The sequence below is a fragment of the Scyliorhinus torazame genome, chromosome 17 (genome assembly GCF_047496885.1).
Source record: "Scyliorhinus torazame isolate Kashiwa2021f chromosome 17, sScyTor2.1, whole genome shotgun sequence".
NCBI lineage: Eukaryota > Metazoa > Chordata > Chondrichthyes > Carcharhiniformes > Scyliorhinidae > Scyliorhinus > Scyliorhinus torazame.
In genome coordinates this window covers 38,861,576-38,885,789 of record NC_092723.1, presented here as the reverse complement: position 1 = coordinate 38,885,789, position 24,214 = coordinate 38,861,576, and the positions used below count along the sequence as shown (strand labels likewise).

At 45.5% G+C, this 24,214-nt stretch overlaps 1 protein-coding gene across 4 annotated transcripts in view; it reads right to left on the bottom strand.

Moving 5' to 3' along the window:
* Positions 1-9,477: 9,477 nt before the first annotated feature.
* Positions 9,478-24,214, bottom strand: part of LOC140393829 (TBC1 domain family member 22B-like) — a 475,263-nt gene continuing 460,526 nt past the window's right edge. For all 4 annotated transcript variants that reach the window (XM_072480324.1, XM_072480328.1, XM_072480329.1 and 1 more), the window contains one exon: positions 9,478-12,970. In XM_072480324.1, the coding sequence (XP_072336425.1) occupies positions 12,842-12,970 (129 nt within the window). In that variant the 3' untranslated portion in view covers positions 9,478-12,841. The remainder of the gene's footprint in view (positions 12,971-24,214) is intronic.

Sequence of the window (24,214 nt, the reverse complement as noted above, 5' to 3'; positions counted from 1 at the left end):
ACCTCACTGAAATCTATGAAGTTTTTAGAGGGCTTGACAGAGTTGACGCGGTGATGTGGTTTCCTCTGGTTGGAGAGTCTAGATCTCAGGGTCTGTCTCCGGATAAGGGGAAAGACATTTAAGAACGGAGATATTACATTTCTTCATTCCATCTCCATCTTGGTATATTTTAAAACCACTGCGTTAATTGGTTACCATAGAAACATGTGAAAATTAATTTTGTGGTACTTGTAATATTTCTCATTCTTAATGCTGAACTTTACAACAAGAGTCCAATACATGACACCGAAATTATCACTGAGCTGTTTCACCATAAATTAAAATCTTGATTGGATTTGTGTGGCTTTGTTTAAATTTGGCAGCAAAAACGAAGTCCTAGTTGAGATAATCTTTCATCGTGTATGTAATGCTGCTTCGCGTACATTCATCTATGGCCAAAGTAGGTATGGAATTTTAGCCTATTCATATCGATCTGGTTATTTAATTTTGACGGTACATCCTTGTCTCCCGCCCTATTTGTTTCCCAGAAAAGTCAAAAACCTGAACACCTGAACATCAGGACTTGGTTTCAAAATACTTTAATGCTGGAAAATGTATTAAATTGCCGGGTTTTCAGCACTGTTACACCAGTTAAAATATACCAAAAATCTTCTCTTTTCTCATCGCAAATAATATATGATTGATGTGAAGAGCTTCTGAAATTAATAAACTAAAGACTTTTTTTTAGCAGTTAAGAAGTTATTGACTTCTCAGAGAGCAAGTTCATAATGATTCTATTTTCATGATTGCATAATATAACTGATGATGCAAAGATAGGTAGGGGAGAAAGTTATAAGGAGGGCAATATAATGTGGAAAAATGTGAGGTTGTCCATTTTGGCAGGAAGAATAGAAAAGCAGAATACTGTACAGCACGTAATTAGGGAGTGAAATGAAACGCCAGCCTTTATTGCAAGGAGTATGGAGTATAAAAGTGGGAAGTCTAGCTAGAACTGTAGCTCACGTAGAGTACGGTGTACAGTTTTGGTCTCATTACTCAGGGAGGAATATTGTTCCATTTGAAGCAGTTCAGAAGAGGTTCACTTGGTTGTTTCCTCGGATGAAGGGGTTATTTAATGAGGAAAGATTGAGCAGCTTGGACCAATACTATTTGGAGTTTAGAAGAAAGAGGGGTGATCTTATTGAAACATATAACATTCTGAGAGGCTTTGACAGGATTGTTGAAAGAATATTTCTCCCCGTGGGAGGAATCTAGAACTTGAGGGGGGGATCTAGAATGAGAGGGGTCGAAGGGACAGCTAACAAATAAGGAGTCTCCCATTTAAGATGGAGATTAGGAGGAACTTCTCTCAGAGGGTCATTAGTCATTGGAATTCTCTAGCTCAGAGAGCAGTAGAGTCTGGATCATTGGATATATTCAAGGCGGAGTTGCACAAATTACGAGGGAGTCAAGGTTTATGGGGAACGGATGGACTATAAGACGTAGGAGCAGAAATAGGCCACTCGGCCCATCACGTCTGCTCTGCCATTCAATGAGATCATGGCTAATCTGATATAATCCTCAACTCCACTTTCCCGCCTTCTCCCCATAACCCTTCATTACTGATTAAAAATCTAACTATCTCAACCGTGAACATATCTAACAAACCAGCCTTTTCAGCTCGCTGCGGTAAAGAATTCCAGATTCACTACCCGCCGAGAGAAGAAATTCCTCATCTCTTAAATGGGCGACCCCATATTCTTGAGGGAAATGGAGTTGAGGCCACAATCAGATCAGCTGAATGGACTACTCCTGCTCAGCTTCCATTTATGTTTGTAAATGTTTTTGTAAATTGGTGCTGAACAAGCTAATGGAGTGCTCAGGAAAGGATATATTTCTATTTCAGGCATTCAATGGCAGTTACATGTAGATTGTGACCATCAGTGCTATGCAGTAAACATAGTGATACACATCAGCATTCCATTATACGTTTTGGTCAACTTTCTCCACATGTGCCATTGGCAATGTGTGCTCGCCTGGCCCACTAATAAGGATTTCATATTGCAGGAGACTGCGGATGTCAACAGCAACCTGCTGCAAAACCTGAACCTTCTGAGACATTGGCACTCACACATCTTGAGAGCTGCTCCTCTGCCTGTAGACCCAATACAACAAAGAACAAAGAAATGTACAGCACAGGAACAGGCCCTTCGGCCCTCCAAGCCCGTGCCGACCATGCTGCCCGACTAAACTACAATCTTCTACACAATATTGGGGTTGGGGTGGGGGTGGAGTGGGCTGGATATTTTGAGCCCACCCCTCTTCCAGAGAAGCATCATGTGAACGTCACAGCTTGACTTTCCCCATTGTGTGCGCCGCCCAGCATTCCCTACTGTACATTTGTATAGCTTTCCTTCCTACTGGTGGCCAATCTGCAACACTAGTTACTGTCCAGCATTGAAAGTTAAAATTGAGCCTTCTCAGTTTATTCTACTCCAATGCCCTTCAATCTTCTTCAAAATTGCAATGCTTATCCCAGCAATGTAATATTTTTAATTTCCCTTGAGCCATAATTTGGCCTTAGACTACTAGGGTGTAAAACCAGGATGTTTTGTGCTGTGAATTGATGCATACTAAGGACTAGATTGAAACTGCCCAAGCATACTTCACCCAAAACCCTGAGCTATGGTAGACAGGGCAGACTTTATACAATCAATGTGAGCTAAATAATCCCAGGCTCCAATGGTGGAAGGCCAATCCAGTTTTTTATTTTGTCCCCTATTTTTCTATCATGTAAACACCTAATTACCTCTTTAGAAGGGTAATTTTTCCAGATAAGGAGTGGCAGGTTTGGATTCTTGCAGGAAATTAACTTCCCCAAAAGTGATGCTGGGTTGGAAGCCTGACATCATCCAACTCTCTTCCAGCATGCACTTAGATGGATTTGAAGTCAACCAGAGAAATCACTGTGTAGTTATTGAGTAAGTATTTCAACATCATAAGTAATTAATTGGTGTTTTCAGCAAAGATGCTGCATTAACAGCCAAAGGCAGCAATCTCCTGGGTCACTGTGGTTAGTGCATAATGTGGAGTTACTTTAATGAACCTGACAGGATGGATAACTTTTGATAATTGAAACAGAAGAGTTGCAGCCATGGTCAGGTGAAAGGCAGCTGTTCACAATGCTCCTTCTGAGTGTGCTTGGCAAGTGGTTGCCAACATCTTGGCAGTCACTTCACCCATCTTCAGCTGCATTTCCCTGGTGCCAGCTTTCCCAATGGTATGGAAGCAGATTCTGTATCTCTGCCTTACAGCTCTATTGAAGAGGAGCAGCAACAACACCAGCAGCAACATCAGCACCAGCTTCCTTTCCCTCAGCCACATGATGCTCCATCGGACAGAGAACATAGAACGATACAGCGCAGTACAGGCCCTTCGGCCCACGATGTTGCACCGAAACAAAAGCCATCTAACCTACACTATGCCATTATCATCCATATGTTTATCCAATAAACTCTTAAATGCCCACAATGTTGGCGAGTTCACTATTGTTGCAGGTAGGGCATTCCACGGCCTCACTACTCTTTGCGTAAAGAACCTACCTCTGATCTCTGTCCTATATCTATTACCCTCAGTTTAAAGCTATGTCCCCTCGTGCCAGCCATTTCCATCCGCGGGAGAAGGCTCTCACTGTCCACCCTATCTAACCCCCTGATCATTTTGTATGCCTCTATTAAGTCTCCTCTTAACCTTCTTCTCTCCAACGAAAACAACCTCAAGTCCATCAGCCTTTCCTCATAAGATTTTCCCTCCATACCAGGCAACATCCTGGTAAATCTCCTCTGCACCCGCTCCAAAGCCTCCACGTCCTTCCTATAATGCGGTGACCAGAACTGTACGCAATACTCCAAATGCGGCCGTACCAGAGTTTTGTACAGCTGCAACATGACCTCCTGACTCCGGAACTCAATCCCTCTACCAATAAAGGCCAACAATCCATAGGCCTTCTTCACAACCCTATCAACCTGGGTGGCAACTTTCAGGGATCTATGTACATGGACACCTAGATCCCTCTGCTCATCCACACTTCCAAGAACGTTACCATTAGCCAAATATTCCGCATTCCTGTTATTCCTTCCAAAGTGAATCACCTCACACTTCTCTACATTAAACTCCATTTGCCACCTCTCAGCCCAGCTCTGCAGCTTATCTATATCCCTCTGTAACCTGCTACATCCTTCCACACTGTCAACAACACCACCGACTTTCGTGTCGTCTGCAAATTTACTCACCCACCCTTCTGCGCCTTCCTCTAGGTCATTGATAAAAATGACAAATAGCAACGGCCCCAGAACAGATCCTTGTGGTACGCCACTTGTAACTGAACTCCATTCTGAACATTTCCCATCAACCACCACCCTGTCTTCTTTCAGCTAGCCAATTTCTGATCCACATCTCTAAATCTCCCTCAATCCCCAGCCTCCGTATTTTCTGCAATAGCCTACCGTGGGGAACCTTATCAAACGCTTTACTGAAATCCATATACACATCAACTGCTCTACCCTCGTCTACCTGTTCAGTCACCTTCTCAAATAACTCGATAAGGTTTGTGAGGCATGACCTACCCTTCACAAAGCCATGCTGACTATCCCTGATCATATTATTCCTATCTAGATGATTATAAATCTTGTCTCTTATAATCCCCTCCAAGACTTTACCCACTACAGACGTGAGGCTCACCGGTCTATAGTTGCCGGGGTTGTCTCTGCTCCCCTTTTTGAACAAAGGGACCACATTTGCTATCCTCCAGTCCTCTGGCACTATTCCTGTAGCCAATGATGACATAAAAATCAAAGCCAAAGGTCCAGCAATCTCTTCCCTGGCCTCCCAGAGAATCCTAGGATAAATCCCATCTGGCCCCGGGGACTTATCTATTTTCAGCCTGTCCAGAATTGCCAACACCTCTTCCCTACGTACCTCAATGCCATCTATTCTAATAGCCTGGGTCTCAGCATTCTCCTCCACAACATTATCTTTTTCCTGAGTGAATACTGACGAAAAATATTAATTTAGTATCTCGCCTATCTCTTCAGACTCCACACACAACTTCCCATCCCTGTCCTTGACTGGTCCTACTCTTTCCCTAGTCATTCGCTTATTCCTGACATACCTATAGAAAGCTTTTGGGTTTTCCTTGATCCTACCTGCCAAATACTTCTCATGTCCCCTCCTTGCTCGTCTTAGCTCTCTCTTTAGATCCTTCCTCGCTACCTTGTAACTATCCATCGCCCCAACTGGAACTTCACACCTCATCTTCACATAGGCCTCCTTCTTCCTCTTAACAAGAGATTCCACTTCTTTGTAAACCACGGTTCCCTCGCTCTACGCCTTCCTCCCTGCCTGACCGGTACATACTTATCAAGAACACGCAGTAGCTGATCCTTGAACAAGCTCCACTTATCCCGTGTGCCCAACACTTGCAGCCTACTTCTCCACTCAACCCCCCCCCAAGTCACGTCTAATGGCATCATAATTGCCCTTCCCCCAGCTATAACTCTTGCCCTGCGGTGTATACTTATCCCTTTCCATCACTAACGTAAACGTCACCGAATTGTGGTCACTGTCCCCAAAGTGCTCTCCTACCTCCAAATCCAACACCTGGCCTGGTTCATTACCCAAAACCAAATCCAACGTGGCCTCGCCTCTTGTTGGCCTGTCAACATATTGTGCCAGGAAACCCTCCTGCACACACTGTACAAAAAACGACCCATCTAATGTACTCGAACTATATCTTTTCCAGTCAATATTTGGAAAGTTAAAGTCTCCCATAATAACTACCCTGTTACTTTCGCTCTTCTCCAGGATCATCCTCGCCATCCTTTCCTCTACATCCCTAGAACTATTTGGAGGCCTATAGAAAACTCCCAACAGGGTGACCTCTCCTTTCCTGTTTCTAACCTCAGCCCATACTACCTCGGAAGATGAGTCCCCATCTAGCATCCTCTCCGCCACCGTAATACTGCTCTTGACTAGCAGCGCCACACCTCCCCCTCTTTTGCCTCCTTCTCTGAGCTTACTAAAACACCTAAACCCCGGAACCTGCAACATCCATTCCTGTCCCTGCTCTATCCATGTCTCCGAAATGGCCACAACATCGAAGTCCCAGGTACCAACCCATGCTGCCAGTTCCCCTACCTTATTTCGTATACTCCTGGCATTGAAGTAGACACACTTCAAACCACCTACCTGAACACTGGCCCCCTCCTGCGACGTCAAATCTGTGCTCCTGACCTCTATACTCTCATTCTCCCTCACCCTAAAACTACAATCCAGGTTCCCATGCCCCTGCTGCATTAGTTTAAACCCCCCCAAAGAGCACTAACAAATCTCCCCCCCAGGATATTTGTGCCCCTCAGGTTCAGATGTAGACCATCCTGTCTGTAGAGGTCCCACCTTCCCCAGAAAGAGCCCCAGTTATCCAGAAATCTGAATCCCTCCCGCCTGCACCATCCCTGTGGTGGATTAAGAGATCCGGTGCCAAGGAGGTGGAACCTGCAAAGTAGGATCTACAGGCAAAGGATCAACTCTCTCAACATGTGTGAGTGGCAGTGCCTCAGATGGTTCAGGATTTCACAGTAGGTTATTAGGATGAGGGCAAGCTTTGAGGTTTGGCAGTTCAGAGAAGGATTTACAGAGCCTGGAGAAAGAGAAATGAGTGGAGCTTGGTCTGAGGAGCAATGTCTGAAGAGTCAGCTTGGCACCTGGAAATGTTAAGTCACTCACCTTTCCTGTCCATCTGAGATCCTTTATCTTCTTGGTGCACTGTCCCCAGATTCGAGGGACAACACCTCTGCTGCTGACTTCCTTCCATCTGTGCCTGTTCCATTATATAGAGACGGCTCTCTTCTCCCATCCTTAGGCAATATCTGCTCACTTCAGTCCGTCAGATCCCACTGTAGGATGTCCAGGTGAGATTGATCGACTTGGGGGCGCAGTCATCCCAGGTCTCCTCACCTGTGGTTCCTGCAGCCACAGTGCTGGTGAACGCTGTAACCCATGTTGTTGTCCCTTGAACTAAAAGTCTTTCCTTTGACAGGTCTAACATGCCATCCCACTGGCCCTCCTTAATTGGTCAAGGAACCTAAAAGTGAGATGCTAATACCATGGTTCAATTAAAGAGGCCACAGCAAAGTCCATGTTAGAGCACAACATATCCCCATCTACTAACGGCACTGATATTTTTCGAGGGACAAAGATGAGACAATTCAGCCCACATATTTTTTTTCCCCAACTGTGAAGCATTATATGAAACCTCATTTAGTACTACAGAACTTGTGAGCTGCGTTCCGAAAGCTAGTGATTCAAAACAAACCTGTTGGACTTTAACCTGGTGTTGTAAGGCTTCTTACTGTGCCCACCCCAGTCAACGGCATCTCCACATCATGGCTACAGAACTTGAATATTGCTGGAAAGAGACGGTGCTGAAGCTTTTGTCTTGTAATCATGACAACACACGCAATAATGCAAAGTTTCAAATGATCACAATTTATAAATTAATACCACAGGAAAAAATGTTGGTGACTGGTTGGCTCGTCTGATTGACCAAGGAATTGCAAGGGTACTAAGAATGATGAGGATTATTTCAAAATAAAATTGTTGAGGAACCTTTGAAGTGAAAGTTGGAGAATAGTGACAATTCACCAAATTTAGAAGTGTTGGAAAGGTGATCAAACTTGCAGTCATTCATGGTGAGAATACCAGATTGATGCTACAGCTATCAAAAGGAATGTTGATAAGGGTCAATGTCTCCAGCCTGGCACTTAATCAGTGGAGCCCATTGCATTATTACGTTAACATTCCTTAGTTTATGAATGAACATTCAAAATGCAGCTAGGCTCTGCAAACTCAGAAAACAGTCAAACTCATTGCACAACAAATATTGTTTGCAGGTTGTGTGTGATATTGAGCAAACACATTCTGCAGGATTCTCCGTCGGCGGGATCTTCAGCTTTTCTGACTGCGTGGGGGTGGCCACATTGGGGGAACCCCCCCTCCCCCCATTGTCCGGGGGCAGGAATGCAGAAATCCGCAGCCATGCCAGAAAATGGGGTTGGCGGGACAGAGAATCCCGTCCACGTTGTTTAATTTTCTACAATTTTCTGCATCCATATCAATGTATCAGATTATTCTTATCTTAAGTACAGTATTTGCATCAGTGCATTCTTTGAGTCAATCCTCAGTTACATCTCTGAAGGAGACTCATTTCCTCAGTGGCACATGCTCTGGTAGTGCTGCATTAACTGGAGCACTGGGTCTTAAGGTCAGCATATGATGGGAAACCATGTTTGATAAACCTGTTGGGAGTTTTTTGAGGATGTTATTGGTATATCGATGAGGGGGAGCCAATGGCACATTTGGATATTCAGACTTCAAGAGAAGGCCCGACACACATCGGTAGCACATGGCAGAGGAGTTAATATTTTCTTGTGGATTGTCTAACGGACAGAAAACAGAGTTTGAATAAATGGGTCATTCTCCGGTTGGCAGGATGCGTCTAATGGGATACTGCAAGGATCAGTACTTGGGTCCAAGATATTCACAATCTATATCAATAATTTGGATGTAACATTTCCAAGTTTGCAGATGACACAGAACTAGGTGGGAACGTGAATTGTGAGACAATGCAAAGAGGCTTCAAGGGGATGTTGACAGGCTTAGTGGGTGGGCAAAGAACATGGATACTTTGAATATAATGTGGAAAAATGAGAGGTGATCCACTTTGGTAAGAGGAATGGAGGTACAGAGTGTTTTTTAAATAGTGAGAGATTGGGAAGTGTTGATGTCCAAAAGACCCTGGGTGTCCTTGTTCACAAGTCACTGAAAGCGGACATACAGATGTAGCAAGCAATTAGGAAGGCAAATTATATTTTGGCCTTTATAGCAAAAGGATTTGAGTACAGAAGTAAATAAGTTTTACTTAATTATATAGAACCTTGGTTAGATTGCATCTGGAGTATATTGTGCAGAGTTTCAATCCTCTTAACCGAAGTAGGATATACTTGCCATAGACGGAGTGCAGCGGAGTTTCATCAGACTAATTTTTGATATGGTGGGACTGTCCTGTGAGGAGAGATTGAGGAGCCAGAGTCTCTATTCTCTCGAGTTTAGTTGAATGAGAGGGGGGTCTCATTGAAACTTATAAAACTCTTAAAGGGCTCAACGGGATTAGATACAGAAAAGATGTTTCCCCTATCTGGGATAATCTAGAACCAGAGGGCACAGTCTAAATAATGAACGGCCAATCCACCTAACCTGCACATCTTTGGACTGAGGGAGGAAACCCACGCGCACATGGGGAGAACGTGCAAACTCCACACAGACAATTACCCGAGGTCGGAATCGAGCCCTGGTCCCCGTGAGACAGCAGTGCTAACCACGTAATCTTGGGTGAATATTGCAGAGGTGCAGATGCAGAAATAATAATCAAAGACTACCAACTGATGTGGAGCAGGAATTTAATTTTTTTTTTAAAGTCTCATAATAGCACTGACTACAGAAGCATTAAAAAAACATGGTTTGAAAAAGAATTTGGCATATTTCAGAGACAACATCATCCAAAGGGCGAATATATTAATCTCTTCACTGCTGTACAAATGTGCTTGCGAGATCACATGGTTCCAGTCTTTGATAAATTACTTTAAAGGAATATCTTGTATTATGTCATCTGCAAAACAGGTCTATAACAGCTATTACACAAATAAATCATCTTTTGGACTTATTGCACACAGAAGAGACGACAAATTGTGTCTTTTTGATAGCACATATCATGTTAAAACATCACACAGTGAAAAGGTGGAAAGTCACAGTTAGAATTCATTTCCGTCCCAAAGGTCTGACGTAACTGTTGAAATACCATGCAACATCTCTCTGGTTTCTGATGGTGTAGCTGTAAGCATTCCAGAGTCATAGATATTGTGTTAATATTTACAACGTGAGATGCCATGGCCAAACACTACAGCATTTATACAGTTCAGAACAGTTAGTCAAGGCACACAAGTTCACTTGTTCTGCATGTTGGTTCCGCTCACCTTTTCATCGTGTAAATAGCAAATCTTCAGTATATAAAGGCTAAAATGGTGCTTGTTTCCTCTGCTTCCTTATTAAGATCCCAGCTTCACACAACATATGGATAAGTATCACATACATGATAGAAATTCTGATTAAAGCAGTCTCATTATTCACATGGCGAGTGAAAACAGCTGCACCAGTGTGTTCACTTGCCACTTTAAAAAAAATACTATTTAAAGCTTTTTTGCACCATATAACCATTCCTCAGCCATGGTCATAACCAACCAATCTGTTCCCAATTTTAGCCAATGTATTATGCAACCAATGACAAAGGGTAGTTTAGATTGATATCTTTCAATTTTGGCCTTCCTATTGGTGGTAAATCAACTCGTAGATCAACAGCAACTGGGATTAGCCTGGGATTAGCCAGGGAAGCCACATTATCTGTGAAGGGGAAAAAAGCAACACACTTGCTACCATCCAAATTTTACAAAGAAATTAATTGTGCTTTGATCCATGTGCTTGACTTTGATTAGAACATAACCATTTTCAAGCAAATATAAAAACAAGCAGAACCAGTTGTTTGGACTGTAAATACATGAGTGAACTTGCACGCCTGCCTAACTGTCTTGAAAATAATTTGCATATTCACCCTTCCTTTTAGAAAGCAGGAAATTAATGCACAATTTTGCTTGAAATTCAATGTAAAAATTACCATTTACATTATTTAAAATTTCCCAGAGTGACACATACACACGCACACCAAAAACTACAGCAGAGTAGTTTTCAATAATTTGCCCTTTACATAAAAAGGAAAACACAATTAAAAGCACATGTGGCATTCAGACAATAAGTTAAAAAGCAAATGAAATTATTGACATAGTTTTAAAACGTGTAATAAAGTCTATTTCTGGACCTCTGAACCTATATCATTTATCTGCCTCTTCTTTGCAGTTTCTCACCAAAAACCCATCTGGAATACAACTTCCAAAGAATTACACCACCCAGTGACATAAGGCTCAGATGCGGCAAGTTCAATGTAGAAGTAAACAAGGGCTACGTTTTTCTGATATGACAATAAAGCCGACCCAGGGGTCTAACAACAGAAAGACTCACAGCCTTGGAATTACTAGATCAAGTTCCAAGCTTGAATCCCAAGAATGCACAATTACAATAATTTTGACAGGCTACTAGTTAGAGATGGTTTCGGTAGATGGTATCAGGCAGGCTGCGAGACTAATGATGCAGCCTACTTTATTTTGCAGGAGACACAGTTCCTCTCAACATAGAGGGCGAGTAGTAATGGTTCCTGCATATAGGAAAAGCAAAAGGGTATTTAGCCCCTCGCGTTTGTGCTGTCATACTCTTGGGTCATGGCTGATCTGTACCTCAATTCCCTTATTCTGCTCTCTCTTTAGATCCCTTGACATCTTTGCCTATATGAGCAGGAATGTGCTATTCAGCCCCTCTACTATTGTTAGATTGCTTCTGAATAGTACCTCAGATCTATTTTCTCACCTTTTCTCCCCATATCTCGAGCATGCTTGAAAATAACAGGCAATCTGAGAATTATATCAGTCATTGCTGGATGCAGGGCAAGCCACTTTTCCAGCCAGGTTAATTGGACTAAATTCTCTGCACCACTTCTGTAATATTAGAGCCTCAAACCAATAAGGCAGGAATAAAAGGGGGAAGGAACAAAAATCGGAGATTTCACCCTATCCGTATAATTGTTGGCCATCAATGCAAAAATCTGCTTCTCAGGTCTCAGATATATATTTAAAAATATATATATTTATATATATATTTATATATTTTAATTACATGAACAATTTCTTAAACCCTGGAATTCGTACACAAGGTATGTTTCTGCAGGCAAAGGGGAAGTATTAAGAGCTTAAACAAAAATGGCATCAACTATTTCAAAACAATTTTAAACATAAATATTGCAATGTTCTCAACTCTGCATAAAAAGAATTGGTCAAAAGGCACACAAATCAAAAGGAATTACCTGAGAAACATATTTTCATCTTGAATGGCTTCAGTAGTTTGAAATCTACACTATTGGCATTAATAATTGGCCTTTCAATACAGCATTAGTTTTCACAACACAGATCTTTTTAAAAAAAAGTTATAAAGATAGCTATACTTTCTTCCCAAATTTCTACATTGAAAAATGAATAATTTTATTGCTTATAAAAATGATAATTAGTAGAAATGAAAAATACTTTAAATGAATGTACCTCACCACAATAGCTAAAGTTTACATCAAATAGTACACAGCAACTTCAAAATAAAGTGAGGAAAACTAATTTTTCTTTTTAAAAAAGAGGCACAATTAAAAATATTGTGATGAGACCACAACCACAAGAAACTAGATGCCAGTTGTGTTTTGGAATGAAGAAAATTTAACCAGTCTCCTTTGTGCACACTAAACCCAAACATTTAAGCAAGTTTTAAGTATAAGCTCACAGTAGTTCAAATGAAGGACACATACAATGTAACTATTATACAGAAACACACTATATAATGCCTTTTAAATCCTTTTCTAAGAATTATGTATAACCTAGTATCAAAGATTTATCAAGGCTCTGTGAAGAGCAAACTGAGGGAGTTCTCAGTCTACTTTCAATTTAGTATATTACAATAATAGCTCAAGAAAAGCTTCAAGTAATTAGAAACTACTTTCAAAGTAGTTGAAAGATTTGCTGTCTCAGCCAATAGAGCTGATGCCCACCTGACCTGAAAGACCGCAAGGAGTTTAAATTCAGCTCTCAATGTTTTTGCTAACCACTTATCGTCTGTAGTGATTAGGTGCATCTGCAAACATGTACTTAAGCCTGTACGCTTCCGCTAGGAGAAGACCAACTTCTTCATTACCCCAGTGAATTGTCGGGAGGTTCTGCAACAACATCAGGAGCCCCTTAAAGAAAGAACAGAATTCAGTTTGATATATACTCAATCCATCACGCCAAATGCAAAGATCTCCACTTGTCCAAGACTACCGATTCAGATACAAACCACACAAATAAAAAAAATACATATCCTATGAATACAATATTAAACTTAATTAATAAAGTAATGCATAGAAATTGTTATAATACTGTGCATAGCAGAAAGTGAGACTTACCATCTCAATAAGTGTTTGATAATTTTGAATTAAGAATGGAATAGATGCGTGGCATAATCGCTAAAAATAAGGATCACATATTCTTTGCTTTTGCACTAAATTCCCCACAATCTTAAATTCTATCCAAAGCATCTACACTTATGCTTGTCAGCACCACTAATCAACTGATCCCCGTATTTCATATTCCAGAACAATGAGACAAATCTGGAATGAGACATTTTGGTTCGATTTTAACTGGGGACCTGTTTGTGAAGGAGAACATTCACAAGAGTGGAATTATTGAGAATTGCAGAAATATTTTGCAGATTCAGTTGCGTTGAAAATTGAAACTTCAAGCACTTAAAAATCAGTGAAACATTTTTTTTTTTTTTTTACAAGTCCTGTGTCAGTAGTCAATGGTCTTTCGAACAAATTTAAAAGAAAACTATTCAAGGTTGACATTCAGGAAGATGCAATGGTGACAGTGAAGTTTCTAAACTGACAATTCTCGGCTTTGCTTTTCTCGGTCTCCTTGTGAATCAGTTTCTGTTACGCATTCGGTTTAAATGAGGAATCACTGACTCGTCATGGTAAGCTATGACTTGTAAGAGTAAGTACCATGCAAATTGAATTAACAATAGTTCAATTACTCCATTTAGAAGCGAAATTGCTGTTTACTAAGTTGCAGAATGTCATCACTAGAATTAGTATCTATTAGGTACCGAATATAGGCAAGTTTATGAGGAATGCATTGGATTATGGGTTGAATGCCACCTCATCCACCACCTTAAACATTCACTCCCTCCACCACCAACTCACAGTAGTAGTGTGTACCAACCACAAGATGAACTGCAGCAAATCACAGGGCTCCTTCAACAGCACCTTCCCAACCCACAACCTCTACCACCAAGAAGGACAAAGGCAGCAGATGCACTGGAACACTTACAGGTTCCCCTCCAAGACACACCATCCCAACACCAAGCCACCATCCTAACTTGAAACAATATCACTGTTCCTTCACTGGGTCAAAATCCTAGAATTTCCTCTCTAACAGCATTTCTTCTTCGGCAGTCCCTCCAGAGGAGGGGATGACTTGCTTCCATGTTAAAAATGAATTCTCATGTGATGACAAGTCCAATGCTTGACCTACAGTCTGCCACAGGTGGGGCAGACTGTGCTTGGAGGTGCAGGTGGGTGGAGTGCCAGGGTTGCCATGCGCTTCCTTCGCTGTCGACGTGCGGCTTCAGTGTGCTCGCGTCGATGAAACTTGGGGTGTTCAGCTCAGTCCCGGATGTTTTTCCTCCACTTTATGGGATCTTGGGCTAGGGATTCCCGTGTGTCGGTGAGGATGTCGCACTTTTTCCAAGGAGGTTTTGAGGGTGTCCTTGATGCGTTCCCTCTGCCCTCCAGGGGCTCGCCTTCCGTGTTGAAGCTCAGAGTGCAGCACTTGTTCTGGGAGTCTTGTGTCAGGCATGCGGATAATATGGTCCGCCCAGGGAAGCTGATCGAGCGTGTCAATGCTTTAATGCTGGGATGTTGGCCTGAGTGAGGACACGGACTCTCGTGCGCTTATCCCGCCAACGGATTTGCACAATCTTGTGGAGGAAGCGCTGCTGGTTGAGCTTTTGACGTGCCTGCTGTACATATTTCACGTCTCTGAGTCATATAGGAGGGCAGGTTTCACAACTGCTCTGTAGATCGTAAGCTTGATGCCTGGGCTGGTCCACTTCCTCAGGGAACACTGAAGGTGGCATTGAACCTCCTAGTCAATGTCTGCCCTTGTTGACAGCAGGGTCCCAAGAAATGGAAAGCGGTCCACGTTTTCAAAGATATCATTGTGGATTTTGATAATCTGGAAAGGAGGGGGGGGGGGGGGGCGCGGGGGGACTGTGTGGCAGGTGCAGGTTAATGGAGGACCTTCGTCTTACTGATGTTTAATGTAAGGCCCATGCTTCTGTACACCTCAGTGAAGGTTTTGAAGATTGCTTGGAGCTCAGTCTCCTAGTGTGAGATGCAACTATCGTCTACATACTGTAATTCAATGACAGAGGACTGGGCAACCTTGAATCTGGCCTGAAGGCGGCAGAGATTGAATAGGATCCTATTTTTCTGTAGTTTAGCTCAACTCCAGTGGGGGGCTTCTTGAGGGCAAGATGGAGCATTTCAGCAAGGAAGATCGAGAAAAGCGTTGTTGCAAAGAAACAGCCTTGCTTGACCCCAGTCTGAATGTGAATTGGGTCTGTGGTGGAGCACGTTGGTCAGGGTCACTGCTATTCATGTCATCGTAGAGCAGGCAGAGAATGGTGATGAACCTTTGGGGGCAGCCGAAATAGATGAGGACGCTCCATAATCCCTCACGACTGACAGTCTCGAAGGAGGCCATGGACAATGTGGCTCTGGGAGGAACTCTTCAGCCACAGGGAGAAGGCGATTAAGGAGGACGCTTACGATGACTTCCCTGTGGCTGCCAACAGGGTAATTCCTCTGTAGTTACTGTAGTCGGACTTGTCACCTTTCCGGAGTATGGTCACGATTAGCATGTCTCGGACATCTCCTGGAATGTTCTCCTCCTTCCAGAAAAGGGAAACGAGGTCATTTGTGCCAACAGTTCTTCTCCATCATGTTTTAATGCTTTGATGGAGATTCCATTTGCTCCTGATGTCTTGTTATTCTTTTGTGGTTAGATGGCCATTTCTACATCATGCCGGGCTGAGATGGTGGAAGGTAGCGTGCTGCGGGATGGAGTCAGGGACACTTGCATTGAAGATAGAGTCTCTGTTAAGGAGGTCTTCAAAGTGCTCCTTCCTGCGGGCACTGACCGCCTCTCCATTCTTGATGAGCATGTCTTTGTTCTTGGTCAGCAGTGGGGTGGAGCCTTGGGTGCTTGGGTTGTAGGTGCTTTTGATTGCGCTCATGCATTTTTGTTGTCTACTGACTGCTGGATCTCCTGCGCTTTCTCCACCTCCCATTTGTTCTTTAGGCCACAGGGTTTTTGCTCCACATCAGTCTTCAGCTGTTTGTAGAGCTGCTTTCTTGCTCTCGAGTGGAGTTGCTGTTTCAGGTTCAGAAAAGCCTTGCATTTATGGCTCATCAGCACCTTGCTCTCTTGGTCCTTCTCACCGAACCTGTCTTGATGTTTCCTGGTCAAGTGGCTCTTCACAGGTGATTATTATGGAGGTCTTGAGGACAGACCGCAGGCTGTGGACATACCATCTCTGGATCATTGGAGCAGTCATGTTGGTAGTGGGACACTGGTTGAATAGTGTTCTCTAATCAGGGTCTGAATACCTCAGTGCTGATTTTCCTGCGGTATTATTTCTGTTGCCTTCGCTGCTTTGCAGCTACATTGATGTTGATCAGAGCGGGTTAGACAGTGGTCCGTCCAGCAGTTCTCGGTTCCTGTCATGGTGCGGGTGATATGCACGTCCTTGCAGTCCTCACGTGGACAATGGCGTAGTCAAGCAGGAGCCAATATTTGGAGCGAGGGTGTTGCCATGAGACTTTGTACTGTAATAATAATAATAATCTTTATTATTGTCACAAGTAGGCTGACATTAACACTGCAAGGAAGTTACTGTGAAATCCCCTAGTCGCTACACTGGGGGAGAATCCAGAGGCTCTTTGACAGAACAAAGTATTGGTTATGACGAGGCCATGGTCTGGTCATTTCGTCAGGAGCAGGTGTTGGATTTCCCTACCCCTCTCTGCCCAGAGTCTGTGTCCTATCCAACTCAGGCATCAAAGTTGCCAAGGAGAATCAGCTTGTCGCCTGATGACTCGGTCCAAGGATTGTTCCAGTCTGGAGTAAAATTGCTCTTTGGACTTGTCTGTAGCTTCCATTTTTGGGGGGGGTACATGCCAAGAACTATAACGCACTGGTTCCAGATGGGGGTGAGTCGAAGAGTCATGAGGCATTCATTTATCCTGCAAGGGGAGACTCTGAAATGGCCAACTAGTGGCGAAGTCAATCGTGTGGAGGCAGTGACCTTCTGGTCTACCTTTCCAGTCAAGGTTTATCTGCCACCTTTTTCCTTGGGCTGGTCTTCCCCTGCCTGCCGGGTCTCGCTGAGGGTGGCAATGTCACTGTTGAAAAGCCCAAGCCCCCGTGCAACTGTAGCAATATGCCGGTTCATCTTTCACTATTGGGGTCATCCATGAGGGTCCTGACGTGTTATGTCCTGAACTTCATTTTAAGGGGTGGAAGATGCCTTTGCAGGTGTTCTTTTAACGTGGGATGGCCGTTACACACCAGCTACCATCCGGGCTTGATGCAACAAGGTCTTGGTCCAGTGGCGGGGAGGTCCGAGATGCCTGGACACTCGGCTCCGCTGTCTGAGCAGAGTACATACATGCACACATGGGCTGCATGGTAGCACAGTGGTTAGCACAGTTGCTTCACAGCGCCAGGGTCCCAGGTTCGATTCTCGGCTTGGGTCACTGTCTGTGCGGAGTCTGCACGCTCTCACCGTGACTGCGTGGGTTTCCTCCCTGTGCTCCGGTTTCCTCCCACCAGTCCCGAAAGACGTGCTGTTAGGTAATTTGGACATTCTGAATTCTCCCTCGGTGTACCCGAACAGGCGTCAGAATGTGACGACTCGGGAGCTTTTCACAGTAACTTCACTGCAATGTAAGCCTACTTGTGACAATAAAAATTATTATTATTATTACATACTGTCACTGTCCTCCTTTCTCCTTCTCACAGGACCTCTCTCCCTGGGATTCATGAAGTGCAGTGGCAGCCTCATGAGGGTTCTACTCTACTATTTTGACGAGATGGTGTGACATTCCACTTGCTCTGTTGACTACTGTTCCAGTCATTGGACATGTCAAAAAAATGAGCTCATTAAAGTTCTTAAATCTCTTTCAACCTTTTCCTTAGATATTTTGATGGCAATGATGGAATAACTTGCATCATTCATTGTATAGTACTTAACACTTTGTCACTGATTTTGCAATTGAACATACTTTTTTTTAATTTTTAAAAATATTTTTATTCTCCATTTTTTACATTTTTTCCCATATTTACACCCATCAACAATAAACAATAATCAGCAAAGTATGTCAATCCCCATAATAACAACAATCCCATCCGCCCACCAACCCCCAAACATCAGCCCGCATGTTTACATAAACAAATGACAAAAAGGAATCCGGGATTACCCGTAGTCACCCTTAATCTACACAGCACCCCCCCCCCCACCCCCCACTAATGTTCGATGTTATCCAGTTCTTGAAAGTGCATAATAAATACTCCCCATGACTTGTAGAACCCCTCCGAGCTTCCCCTCAGTTCGAACTTAACCTTTTCAAGGGTTAAGTATTTCAACAGGTCCCCCCGCCACGCCAGGGCACTGGGTGGAGAGGCTGCTCTCCATCCCAGCAGGATCTGCCTTCGGGCGATCAACGAGGCGAAGGCTATGATATCTGCCTCCGCTCCCGTTTCCAACCCTGGCTGGTCCGACACCCCGAATATGGCCTCCTGGGGACCCGGGTCCAGTTTCACACACACCACCTTGGAAATTACCCTAAACACCTCCTTCCAGTACTCCCCTAGCTTTGAACAGGACCAAAACATATGAACGTAATTCGCAGGGCCCCCCCTGCAAGGCTCACACACATCCTCTACTCCTTCAAAAAATCGGCTCATCCTCGCCCTCGTGAGGTGCGCTCTATATACCACCTTCAGCTGTATCAGCCCCAACCTCGCACATGAGGTGGAGGCAATCACTCTCCGGAGCACCTCACACCAGACCCCCTCCTCTATACCCTCTCACAACTCTTCCTCCCACTTTGCTTTGATCCCTTCCAGTGGTGCCTTATCCTCTTCCAGAATAGCTCCGTACACCGCTGACACTGCCCCCTTCTCCAGTCCCCTTGTCGTCAACACCTCCTCCAGCAATGTGGAGGCCGGTTCCTCTGGGAAGCTCTGTATCTCCTTCCTGGCAAAATCCCGAACCTGCATGTACCTAAACTCTTCTCCCTGCTCTAGCCCATACTTCGTTTCCAGCTCCCTCAATCCTGCAAACCAACCCCGAAGAAACAAATCTTTTAGCGTCTTAATCCCCTTCTCTTCCCATTTCCGAAAACTTCCATCCCACCTCCCTGGCTCAAATCTGCGGTTCCCCCGAATCGGCATTTCACTTGACCCTAAACCCAACCTGAAGTATTGGCGAAACTGCCTCCAGATTTTCAATGAAGCTATTATTACCGGACTCCCTGAATATTTCCCCGGAGCTATCGGGAGCGGCCTTGTTGCAAGTGCCTTCAGCCCCGACCCCCTGCACAAACTCTCCTCCATTCTGACCCACTGAGAATCAACCCCTCTGACCCAGCTCTGCACTTTCTCCACGTTCGCCGCCCAGTAGTAGTACAACAGGTTCGGGAGACCCAAACCCCCAGCCTGCCTTCCCCTCTGTAGCAGCACCTTTCTCACTCTGGCCACCTTCCCTCCCCATATGAATGAGGTAATCCTTCCCTCAATCTCCCTGAAAAAAGACTTTGGCAGGAAAATCGGTAAGCATTGAAAAATAAACAGGAATAGCGGCAACACATTCATTTTAACCGCCTGTACCCGACCCGCCAGTGACAGAGGAAGGCCATCCCACCTTGCCAGGTCGGCTTTCACTCTCCCCACCAAACTAGTGATGTTGTACCTGCGAAGCCTCCCCCACTCCCGGGCAAGCTGCACCCCCAGATACCCAAAATGAGTCCCTGCTCTACGGAATGGCAGCACCCCACCCCTGTCCCCACCCCCGACCGAGACACCACAAAGTACTCACTCTTGTCCAGGTTCAACTTGCACCCCGAGAAAGACCCAAATACCTGCAGTAGCTCCAATATTCCTCCTTTCGACGCACTCGGCTCCGACACATACGGCAGCAAGTCGTCGGCATATAAGGACACCCTATGCTCTATCCCCCCCCCACCCCCGCACTATTCCTTTCCATGCTCCCGAACGTCTCAATGCGATGGCCAACGGCTCAATCGCAAGTGCAAACAGCAGGGGGGACATAGGACATCCCTGTCTCGTCCCACGGTGGAGAGAAAAGTATCTCGAACTGCTATTATTTGTGCGGACAGTCGCATTCGGTTCCTTATATAATAGCTTTACCCAGTTCACAAACCTTGGTCCAATCCCAAACCGCTCCAGCACTGCCATCAGGTACCCCCATTCTACCCGATCAAACGCCTTCTCGGCGTCCAATGCCACAACTACCTCTGTTTCCTTTCTTTCCGCCGGTGCCATAACAACGTTCAAAACCCTCCCAATGTTCGAAAACAGCTGCCTCCCTTTCACGAACCCTGTCTGATCCTCCCCTATCACCTTCGGCAGGCACTCCTCCAGCCTACCCGCCAGTACCTTCGGCAACACATTGACGTCCACATTCAGAAGTGATATGGGCCGATACGACCCACACTCCGTTGGATCCTTATCTTTTTTTAGTAACAGGGAAATTGATGCCTGCCCCAAGGTTTGCGGCAACACCCCCTTCCCTATCACCTCCTCAAACATCCCCACCATCAGGAGTGCCAACCTATCCTTAAATTTTTTATATTATTCCACCGGAAACCCATCCGGCCCTGCCACCTTCCCCGACTGCATCCTCCCAATTGCATCCTTTATCTCCAGCTCCACTATTGCTCCTTCTAATGTAGCCCTGTCCCCTCCCCTAGCCTCGGGTACTCCAACCCATCTAGAAATTCCTGCATATGACGGTCTCCCCCAAATGGCTCTGACTTGTACAACCTCTCATAAAACTCCTCAAAAACCTTGTTAATCAGCACTGGGGCCACCACCAACTTCCATGCCCTATCCTTCACCTGAAGAATTTCCCTTGCCGCTGCCTCCCTCCGGAGCTGACCTGCTAACATATCTCCATGTTCATAAACTGCACCCCTTGCTCATCTCAGTTTGCGCACCGCCTTTCTGGTGGACAGTCGGTCGGAGCTCGCCTGTAGTTCCTTCCTCTTTTCCAGCTTCGCCGGGTCCCCATCCTCTGCATACCTCCTATCTACCTCCAACATCTCATCTATTACCCTCTGCCACTCCAACCTCTCCTCTTTATCCACCCTGGCCTTAAACAAAATTACCTCACCTGTCACCACCGCCATTAGAGCCTCTCAGACGACTGCCTTCGACACCTCACCCGTACAAATGAAACCTACATATTCCTTAATTACCTTTTCAATTTTCTCACAGAACACTTGGTTCCCCAAAAGTTCCACATCCAGTTTCCACCCCGGTCTCTGCGCTGCCCCCTTCTCCAGCACCATACCCACCCAATGTGGAGCGTGATCTGACACTGCAATTGCAGAGTATTCCGACCCCTTGACTCCAGCCAGCAAAGCCTTTCCCACCACAAAAAAGTCAATCCGCGAGTATACCTTATGGACCGCTGAGAGAAACGAATACTCCCGTTCCCTTGGGTGCAGGAACCTCCAAGGGTCCACCCCTCCCATTTCCACCATTAGCCCAGCCAGCGCCTTCGCCTCCCCTGATGGGACCAGCGAGCGTGGCCATGATCTGTCCAACCTTGGCTCCTGCACCAAGTTCCAGTCCCCCCCCCCCACAATCAGCTCATGCGTGTCCAAGTCGGGAATAGCCCCAAACACCTTCCTCGCGAATCCCACATCGTCCCAATTGGGACCGTATACACTTAACAGCACCACTAATCTCCCCTCCAGTGCCCCTGTCACAATCACATATCTACCCCCCTGATCTGCCACCACCTTCTCCATCTGGAAGCGTATCCTTTTGCTGACCAGCACCGCTACCCCTCGAGCCCTTCCATCAAATCCGGAGTGAAACACTTGGCTAACCCAGCCCTTTTAAAGTCTCATCTGGTCCTTCACCCTCAAGTGAGTCTCCTGCAGCATTGCTACATCGGCTTTCAAACTTTTAAGATGTGCAAGCACCCTTGACCTCTTGACCGGACCTCCTAGCCCTCTCACGTTCCATGTGATTATCCTTACTGGGGGTATCTCACCCCCCCCCCCCCACCTTTCTTATCCACCATCACCATACCACCGGGCCCTGCCCCATAAGCCTGACCCACCCCTGTCCATTGTTAACATCGAACCCCTTCCCCCCCCTCCCAAGAACCCCCCCTGCAAAAACATCCCCCAACATCCATCCCTCCACCCCCTCTTGCTCGCCTCGTAGGCCCATTGAAGCCTGCTATCCAGGCTCCACCGTCCGCAGTCCTCCTCTCACCTCACCCCCGTTCACTTTAGTTAGCTAGCGCGGGTGGCTCCCCCCGCCAAGACCTCTCGCCCCCTTTCACCCAGTCCCAGAGAAAAAAACACCAAAACAAACCCAACAATCCAACCACTACAATTCACTAACATAACATTTAACCGTCGCAACACAGAACACCATTAACTTGAACTCTGTAACAATGCAAAGAGAAGTAAATTTCAATACAAATCAGTAAAAAGAAAGTTGTAACATTTGTACATTTTCCAGCCGCTCAAACATAGTCCACAGTCTCTCTTCCAGTTCCGCTCTTCACGTCTGTCCCAAGACATCTGCCCTCACGAACGCCTCAGCCGCCTCCGCTGTCTCAAAATAAAAGTCTTTGGTGTTATATGTTACTCTCAACTTCGCCGGTACACCACACCAAATCGCACCCCCTTCTTGTACAAAGCCGCCTTCACTCGCCCAAACGCCGCTCGTTTTTTTGCCAACTCCACTGTCAAGTCCTGGTAGATCCGAACCGCAGTACCATCCCACAGCACCTCACGCTCCTGCTTCACCCAGCTTAATACTTTCTCCTTCATGCAAAATTTATGGAAGCAGATAATTATTGCCCTTGGCAGCTCGATCACTTTGGGCTTCGGCCTTAATGACCGATGAGCTCGGTCTAGCTCGTACAGGGTCGGGCTCTCACCCTCCCCCATCAGCTCCGCAACTTTTTAGCGAAATATTGCGTTGGCCTTGGGCCCTCTGTCCCTTCGGGCAAGCCCACAATTCTCAAATTGTGCCACCGTGAGCGGTTTTCCAAGTCTTCCAGCTTTGATCGGAGTCCTCTGTTAATCTCCACCGCCCTCCGCAGCTTGTCCCCCATCGAGGTGACCTGGTCGCTGTGTCGTGTCACGGCCTCCTCCACCTCCTTCATCTTCTCGCCCTGCTCTCTCACCTCGGCCGATGCCTTTACCACCTCCACCCTTATCAGGCCGATTGCAATTGAACATACTTGAATTCATATTGTCAATCCTAAGCTGCCTTCTCAGATTCAATGGCACCACCTCCTTTACGAAGTCTTACAACACCAGGTTAAAGTCCAACAGGTTTGTTTCGATGTCACTAGCTTTCGGAGCGCTGCTCCTTCCTCAGGTGAATGAAGAGGTCTGTTCCAGAAACACACATATAGACAAATTCAAAGATGCCAAACAATGCTTGGAATGCGAGCATTAGCAGGTGATTAAATCTTTACAGATCCAGAGATGGGGTAACCCCAGGTTAAAGAAGTGTGAATTGTACCAAGCCAGGACAGTTGGTAGGATTTCGCAGGCCAGATGGTGGGGGATGAATGTAATGCGACATGAATCCCAGGTACCGGTTGAGGCCGCACTCATGTGTGCGGAACTTGGCTATAAGTTTCTGCTCGGCGATTCTGCATTGTCGCGGGTCCCCGGAGCGGAGAAACCACGTCATCTTCTTCACAGCCTTCAACACGTCATTGATGACGATGAACATCTTGCCAAGGTCATCCCCACACCCCCACTACTTGCCTTCAAACAACCGCGCAACCTCAAACGAACCATTGTTTGCAGCAAACTACCCAGTCTTCAGAACAGTGACCACGGCACCACACAACCCTGTCATGGCAATCTCTGCAAGACGTGCCAGATCATCGACATGGATACCACTATTACACGTGAGAACACCACCCACCAGGTACGCGGTACATACTCGTGCGACTCGGCCAACGTTGTCTACCTCATACGCTGCAGGAAAGGATGTCCCGAAGCGTGGTACATTGGCGAGACCATGCTGCGACAACGAATGAACGGACATCGCGCAACAATCACCAGGCAGGAATGTTCCCTTCCAGT